Source organism: Carlito syrichta, unplaced genomic scaffold (genome assembly GCF_000164805.1).
Source record: "Carlito syrichta isolate Samal-C Ts95f unplaced genomic scaffold, Tarsius_syrichta-2.0.1 Scaffold303321, whole genome shotgun sequence".
NCBI classification, from domain to species: Eukaryota; Metazoa; Chordata; class Mammalia; order Primates; family Tarsiidae; genus Carlito; species Carlito syrichta.
The window spans coordinates 145,900-154,278 of NW_007247417.1; the positions used below are offsets into that span (position 1 = coordinate 145,900).

General features: G+C 54.8%; 1 protein-coding gene across 2 annotated transcripts in view; it reads left to right on the forward strand.

Annotated features, from left to right (window-relative positions):
- The window catches only part of NXPH1 (neurexophilin 1), a 293,696-nt gene that overhangs the window by 1,193 nt on the left and 284,124 nt on the right, over window positions 1-8,379 (forward strand). For both annotated transcript variants that reach the window (XM_008058391.2, XM_021712499.1), the window contains exon 2: window positions 115-278. In XM_008058391.2, the coding sequence (XP_008056582.1) occupies window positions 225-278 (54 nt within the window). In that variant the 5' untranslated portion in view covers window positions 115-224. The remainder of the gene's footprint in view (window positions 1-114; window positions 279-8,379) is intronic.

Consider the following 8,379-nt stretch of genomic DNA (forward strand, 5'->3'; position numbering starts at 1 on the left):
CCACTCCCGGGGTTTTTGGTCCTCCCTCCCCGCCACGACCCCCTTCCCCCGCCTGGCCGCCAAGCCTAACCTTGCCCGCGTGGTCATGGGCTGTCTAATTTCATTCGCGTCTAGGCTGCTGAGAGCGCTCCCCGCCCTGTAAAGTGGATGCCAGGTGGATCTATGTTTTTGAAGGAACAAAGACTCAGCGAAGGCACCGCCAAGGAAGTTTGAGACGCGGGAGGATGCGGGCTGCGTGCTGGTACGCGCTTCTCCTCCTGCAGCCCACCGTCTACCTGGTGAGTCTCGGCGGGTCCCGCGCCTCCGCAGTCCCAGCCCCGCCGGGGGGAGAGGCCCCTGGGGCGGCGGGGGCGGGGGGTGGGTTCGAGAGCAGGGCGGCGTTCCCTGCGACGGGGTCAGAGCGACTTGGCCAGCCGGTCTCGGGGTCCCTGCGGGATTTTCCGGGGCCCCCGCCCCTCATTTCCTGCTCCAGTTCCCCCTTTCCTGCGCGTGATTCTGAGCGGCGCCCTGGACACCCCCAACCCACGGAGGTGGTGCGACTTCCGAGCGTGCTGGCGAGGCGGAGGGTGGAAGGCAGGACACTTGCAGAGCTCGGACAGGGGATCGGGGCGGGGTGGGGCGCAGAGCACGCACCGCCCCAGGCTGTGACTCCGAAGTGCCTCTGCGCGCCCACTCCCCGGGTCCAGATACGTGCCGTGAACTTTCTTAGACTTGGAGGGTTCAGGCAGGATAAGTTTGACGGCCGAGGACAGCGCAAGCGATCAGGTGAAGTTAGAGCAGAGGGACCCGGCAGACGCGTCCACTCCCTTCCCACCTAACGACCCACCCCCGGCTCCTGGGCCAGGCCCCCAGTTAGGGCATGGCAGGCCTTGCCGCCCGGGACAGCTGCCCAGAGCACGGCCCGCGTCCGGCAGGAGTGCAGTTTTGGGGGTCTAGACTTGGCACCCAGTTGAAACTCGGCTCCGGGGGTCGCGCTGTGTTGATTGGGAACTGTGGATACCACGCCGGGCCGAGGAGAGTGCGGTCCTTCCGGTCTGACTTTTTGGGGGCGAGCAAGGGGCGCTCGCACCTGCTGGTGAAGTTGTGCTTCGTGCTCCCACCCCCATCGCGCGTCCCGGCCGCGGGAGCGCACCGAAGTCTCGTGGTGCTAGGAGAGCTGGGGCAGCCTGAGGTTTCGGTGGAACTCGATCGACGGGGCTGGAGGTGGCGCCCCGCGACCCCAAGAGCTACAGCACACACACTCCTAGAAGGGATGCCAGCCCTGCGAACGCCGGAGTTTCTCGGCCTTGGCTCCGGCGCGCTTGACGGCCGGGCCGCGAGGGGTGTGGATTCCGTGTGCGCGTGAGTACATGTCCAACTGTGCGCGTGAACGCGTGTGCTCGGCAGCTGTCGGCTGCCCCCCGAGAGCCCTCCAGGCCGCCTGCCTTTGCGCCTTTCTTGCCTGGCCGTAGCGACCGCGGACGCCAGAGGGCGCTGCGCGTCAGTATCCTCGCCCGCAGGACTCCTTGGGGTAAGCAGGTGAACGCCGGGGCAGCCAATCCCAAAGAACAGCCCTTCTGACTGTCGCCGAGGTCTATGCCTTCCCCTTGCTGGGACGCAGACGGAATGCAAAAAGTGTCTTTCCCATTCCCATCTTCCTTCTCGCCCCCACCTGTGTCCGGTAAGCCCACTGACGTGGAGAGAGCGGAAAGTTTGGCCGGAGGACAGTTCGCATTTTTTTTCTTTTTTAATTGAGAGGTGGGGATGGTGGTGCAGAGTGAAAGCGGCAGAGGAGGAATGGTAAAGGTCCCCTTGGACGTCGCACCCAGCCCGTAGGCTCCGCGGGACCCGAGCCTCGGGACTGGTCCTGCGTCCTTGGGCCGCGCTCGCACACGGCCAGGGCGCGCGGCCGCGGTGCAGTTGATGGCTCCGAGCGAGAATTTCGATAGTCTAGAAAATAATCTATCAAAAGCAGAAGTGAAATCAATACGTTGTGTTAAATTTTAAATGTGTTTGTTGGCAGTTAAACCGTTTTCCACTCATTACAACAACAGTGCTGGATTTATTCTAATGCACGGCGTTCTCAACAACAAGCGCATTAATTCTCCTTTAATTGTAAACTGGGAGCATTTGAAAACCATTCAGTGTGCAAATTATGCTGATTCAATTACCGTTTAGTTACAGACTTCATTACCTGAATGCCTTTTGGCAATACAGAGAAAGGAGACAATTTTTCCAATTTCACTCAAAACAATACGAAATGTGAACAATAAAACAGAGAAGGCGATTTAGGAGTCCATTCTTTTCTCTCCAATCTAAAGTTGTTTTGTGTGTCGGGGATTAGAAACCACACACACCACAAAGACTGAAGGCTGGCGGCCCTGACCCAAGACAGAATTTCCAGGGATTGTAATCTTATGGATATTTGCGGGCCGAACTTGGAGCTGGATTCTTGGAGGAGTGGGAAGCTGACTTTTACCATGGAAATGAATTTAGAGGGGTGAATTGGGCAAGCCACTTCGGGATGGCTTTAGGCAAATACAGAAGCAGGGAACCTTGGTTAAAACTCTGGGGCAGAGCGCAGATCAAGACATGGCCAAGGCTTCTTTCTTCATGTTTCATTAAACACCAGGTATATTTAAGTGGATTGATCCTTTCTGTGTAGCTGCACCCTGGAAGTCTTCAGACCTTTGCAAGAGCCTGTACTTGCTGCCCACAGACTGTCAGGAACGCTAAGAAGGCCAGGGTGCAAAACCATGATTTTATCTTCCTCTTGAACTGACATAAGCCAGGGAGGCATTGAGGGAGTCAATTTTGTCTCTGTGAACTCAAACCACTAGTTAGGTGACTCGGGCATCTCAGTGCACTTTCCCTTTAAGCCCACAAAAACCCAGTTATATTTTCCAAGGAGTAACCACTATATTATGTCCAGGGAGTAAGGATTACCTAGGTGACTCCCTTACAGAAATAGTTAGGCTTCTGCTTATAGAGAAATACTCCAAGTCCTCCCAAATTCAAGAAGGATTTCTTATGAAAACTCTCCAGCAGATCAACGCTCCACACTGAGCCACAGTTTCCTGGCTGTATTTGGGTGAATGTTCTCAAAGTCTGTGTCTTGATCCAGGGTTCTTTGAATGCTTTTTCTAGGGTGAGTATTTCATGGTTATGGAGAGATGGGTGTGTCCTAGCTCAGACTAGAAGTTTATTTTCGTACTTCAGTGGGAAGCTAATTAGAAATGTGTTTGCAAATTTACTTCCTGAAGCATATGAGCTAGAATACTCAAAACCAGCACAGGGCAAGATGTATGCATGGGGGTGAGAAGATAAATAAATAGAGTTAAGGGAAATTTCAGATTATTGACTGTGTGTATGCAGGTTTAAAAGTCTGTATTCAATAGGAGAAGAACCTAGGACTTAACAATAATTGTCAAACATAAAAAAAAATCTGCAATCTTCATTCTCCTGTCAGCTGGGGACCAATTCCAGGATATTTTCAGTATGGTATAATGGGATAACAGCACTTTAGTATTTTAAATGGATTGAAGCACACACTGAGTAAACCAGAAACATGATTTCTCGCTCTGTGATGGGGATCCTAACTGAATTGTTCTCATTGGATCAGGCATAAGGGTAGGCCTGGGCACAAGATATCATCTCTCACAGGCTATGGTATTCTGTTTGGGGGCTCCCAAGTGCAAATTCTCAGGCAGAGAATTGGATCTAATGAGCCCTTTCTGAGCATGCCCATGAAAAAGTTACTCTGAAATTGAGCCCAGAGACTGACAAGGGACTGTGTGATGTTATTGTGATCAGTCACACATCCGTGGTACCACTCTGATAAGAGGGCCACCAGTTCTGCTAGGAATGACATTGCTAATAATGTGGTTCCTTTCTTTTTAACCCAAATGGCCAGGAATTGAGAAGGGTTGTTCCTCAAATTCAGGGTGTTCTTAAAATGTGAAGTCTACACCAATTATTTAATAAAGTTTGAGGAATGATTAATATACCCACAGAACCTGTCCTCTGCAATGTTAGAAGCCAGACCATTTGGGTGAATTCCCCTCATTAAGAAGGTGGCTGTTAAGGAATATGGAAGTCAGGAGGGAAAAAGGGAGTGGGGAGAGACCCCCAAGATCTGTCTTTTGGACTAGGTATGAGTACTTCCCATCTGGAAATTAAGCATCAGTTTGATCTGATTCCTGAAAATGAACTAAATAAAATAAATGAGCTGACAGTGATCATTAAGTGTTCTCATTAAGGCTGGTTCTTGAGGGCAGTCCTAAAAGTTTTCCATCCCACTGCACTGCATTTCCTGACTCCTCTACCACACATCAGCTTTCTAGACATAGGATTAGGCTGAAAAATTTGGGGGTCCCTTTGCCCCCAGCAGCACAGCAGGAGAACTCCTCAGTCTCAAGATTTATTCCTGGGCTCTGTGGGACTGGGAACCGGTTACTATTCCAGGCATTTTTCAGAAATGTTAGGAGAGCAGCTCTCCCAGGCTTGTGGGAAGCACTTGGGTGGGCTGTCCTCCTGCCCTGTTTCCAGGAGGATGATCTTGGTCTGGGACCTTCTAGTGATAGCTCTGGGGAAACTGCCTTTAGAGGCAGAGAACCGGAATTGCTCCTACTCCCTCCGTGATTTTTTTTTGGAAAGCCATTAAATTCGTGGCTCTTCTTTGTGTGAAGTTGATTTCTATTTGGCTTTGAATTGTTGACGGCGATTTCCCCCTTAATGAAAGTGTTGTCTGGGTGAAAAATATATCGGGTGGCAAGGAAATTGGTTGATTTTTTTGAAATAGGTGCCCAATGTCCTACTTTCCTATCTGAGGGGAGATTTTCTGCAGACTAGAGAAATTGACAGCATTGTCCGGGTAATAACCACCGTCGACAATATTTTCAAAAGGGCATTTGAGTGATGAAAGCATTTGGATATTGCTTTTTCAAATAAGCAATTTTCTGTCTTGGGCTTCTTTGATTTTATAGGGGGTGGGGAGTGGATGGGGGCGGTGGAAAGCAGGGGCCACGCGCGTTGGCTGAGGGAGGTCTTTCTTTGGCATTGGCGGTTCTGGAATTTCCAGGTGCTAGTCAGCTTCGCCCGGAATTCCGGGGTCTGAAGAGTCTTCCAAGAACTCAGCCGCCTGAGCGTTCTGAGTGAAAGGGAGTCCCAGGGCTGGGGAGAGTGCTCTTCTCCTGCACTTCTGCCCTTAAAGCAAGTGGTAGAGGCTCTGAAAGTTTGCTCTCAAGTGCCATGTTAGAAAGTGTGCATCCTTTCTGATTTTTTTTTTTTTTTTAAGAAAGTGTATACAGCTTTGATTCAGGAAAGATCCCTTTGAGCAACCACATCCTTTAAGAAGTTCAGACCTCATTTTAAGCCCTTAACAGCCCTGGCCATTTTAATTAAAAAGAGGCAGGCAAGTAACCTGGCCTGGCGCCATCAGGGTCGAGTCTTCTCGGGGCAGCTGGATCTCCAGGCGGGCCTGCGCCCTTGCCTCCGCCCTCACCCCGCGTCCTCCTGGCCACCACTGTCTGGTCCCTCACATCCTCCTGGCTCCTACCTGTCTGGTCCCCCTGCATCCTCCTGACCATCACTGTCTTGTCCCCCACGTCCTCCTGGCCATCACTGTCCCCCCCCCCGTCCTTCTGGCCACTGCCTGTCTGGTTCCCCCGTGTCCAACTGGCCACGACTGTCTGGTCCCTCCGCGTCCTCCTGGTCATCATTGTCTGGTCCCCCTGTGTCCTCCTGGCCACCACTGTCTGGTTCCCTCTTGTCCTCTTGGCCGCGACTGTCAGTTACCCCCGCGTCCTTCTGGCTACCCCTTGTCTGGTGTGCCGCATGTGTGCAGGAAGTCACAGTCTTGATTTATCCGCTAGTCAAGTTCTCCACCCGCTCGTTTTCTCGGCGTCAGCACTAACCCCTCCCGCAGCTTGGTAAACACAGCGCGCGCATTTTTCTGCCGTGGATTGGCATGTTGACGACTCTGCTTGAAGGAATGTGACAATAAAGTGGGAAACCAAAGCTTGGCAAGCACTTAATCAAGGATAAAAAGGTTCCGCTGTAAGGATGTCACTCAATTTATTGTGAAAGTCGAATGAATTACGTTTAATGAAAGTGCTCCCCAGATGAATATTACCAGCAATTTCCTGAGTTGGCTCTGTCAGCTTGAGATGAGGAAATGCCAACCCAGATCAGAAAAGAGCGCCCATCTCAATTACTATGCAAGCTTTCCAAGAGCGACTTTTTATTGAGATGATATTTATTGGCTGCTTCTTCCTGCCCTTCCGTGCGCCCAGGCGCGCATCTTCCAAGTTTGCCGTCTGCCCTGGCAGGTTGCAGGCTCATATTTAAACTTCGGATGCGTCTCTGCTGCAGGCTGGAAACCCAGTTGCCTCCTCTGTGACCAGCTTTACCTAGTGTATTTCATTTATTACGGAGGTGGGGGTCGGCGGGAGCCTGGGGGTCGAGTAGGGCGGAGATACCCCTCCTTCCCAGGATTCCTTTCCCAAGGCAGGCGCCTTCGCATCTGGTCTGGGGCTCTGGGTAGTGGACAGCGAACCGGCGTCGGGGCCGGGCGTCCGGAGGCGCGCGAGGGGGCTCCCGGCAGCAGCCAGACAGTGGCAGCACGTGCCCCTGGGCAGCGGCTGGCGAGAAGCTCTCTGGGCTCCGTCTTCCTTTAAGTTCCTGGGGGCATTTTACTCGTTCGAGCCGGAAATAAGACGGGGAGGGGGTGCCCAGGCCGCAGCCGAGAGCATCGCCTCATCTGCATGAGAATGGGGAACCGCGAGGCGCTTCTTGTACTGTTTCCTTCTCCCTCAGTAAGACAAATTGCTGCTTAGGGAAGCCGAGTGTTTCCGAGGAAACTGGCTTGCTGGGCCCGGCGCGTCCCTGCCGAACCTGCCGCCGTCCGTGCCTCGCCCAGCGCCCCTGCGGCCGGAACGGGTTCCGTGCACCCGAGCGGCGGCGGTGAAGGGCGCGGAGGGAGGCTGGGCCGGCCCTGCCGAGGCAGACGGGTCCTGCTCACGCATCGCGCCCTGCGTCCCGGCCCCCTCTCCACCCACTAGTTTAAGGACGCTCCAGGCCGCCTTTCACGATCAGAAGCGAGAAACGTCCCTCGACGTGGGTGCCGTCCCCGCCACTCGGAATCTCAGTCCTCTGTGCAAAGTCGCAGTACTGGCCCGAGAGCTTCTTAGCCCGAGACCCCGCCGCCCCCGCCGCGCACTTGAGCGCCTGCTTGGAGCCGCTGGTGGCCTCGAGCCACCCCGACGGGCTTATGGATCCAGGCGCAGCCCTCTCGCGTCGGACCCCAAGCCCCCACACCGAAGCGCTGCTTCGGGGACCTTGTCGTCGACGTCGCCGAGATCGGCGCTCCGGAGACAGCAGGCGGGACAGGAGGACGGGCAGCGGCGGTTCTCCGAGGAGAGGCCGCGCTGGGAGGCTGCCTGGGGCACCGCGGCGGGCCCGGGTCCAGGAGCGCGTCTTCAGGACCACGGCCAGCGCGGCAGGCTCCGCCCGCCTGGTGCCCGACGCTGGGCCTCCCTCCCCCGCGGCGGCTCCGGCTCGACTCTCGCGGAAGCCGAGTTGGCGCGCTCGGTGTCCGCAGACACCTCCCCGAGGCCCAGTCGCGACTGTAGCGACCCACCTCCCCCTTCCAACCAGTCGGGAGCAACTGGCTCCCGTCGCTGGGTCCCCAATGTGGCCCCGGCCCCAATCGTGGCGGCTGCGTCACGTGGTCATCAGTTTCTGCAGAAGGGAGGCCAGTCCTTCTTCCCACTTCCTCCTCCCTGCCCCTCTCTCACTCTCACAGTTCATTAAATCTATCCCCCCCCCAGAAGCATGAATCACGTGATGGAGGGCTAGCAGTCTCCTTAGCAACGTAAAAGGCTCTTTTGACAGACAAGGAAACTGAGGCACGGAGAGGGAAATCAACTTTCTAGCAGGAGTGAAACCGTGTGCGGAGAAGCGGTTCTTGCCCCATCTCCCACCTGCGGGGAACGCGTCTGTCTCCTCCCCCTCCGGTCTCCCCCCCGCCAGGAGACGGCGCCTTTCAAAAGCGGCGCGCAGGGGTTGAGGTTGGGGCGGGGAGAATCCTAATTATTATGAATTTCTAAAGGAGCCGTAATTATTCTCGGGGAGCAGGACACACCGCGGCCCAGGCAAGGGAATCGATATATTTGCTATCGAAGTGTCTGGCTCGCCTTTAATGCAGACGGATGGGGATGCGGCCTCATTATTTTCCGCGGTTGGGCTCGCCGGCGTGGGGCTTGGTGCTGCGTGAAATCCATCATCATTAGAGCCGCGGCGGGGCAGGGGCGCTCCTCTTTATTTACTTACAAACAACAACAACAAACAAACAGTCCCCCCAGCACTCGCTCACGAACAACCCTTGTCCTTCCTCCCTGG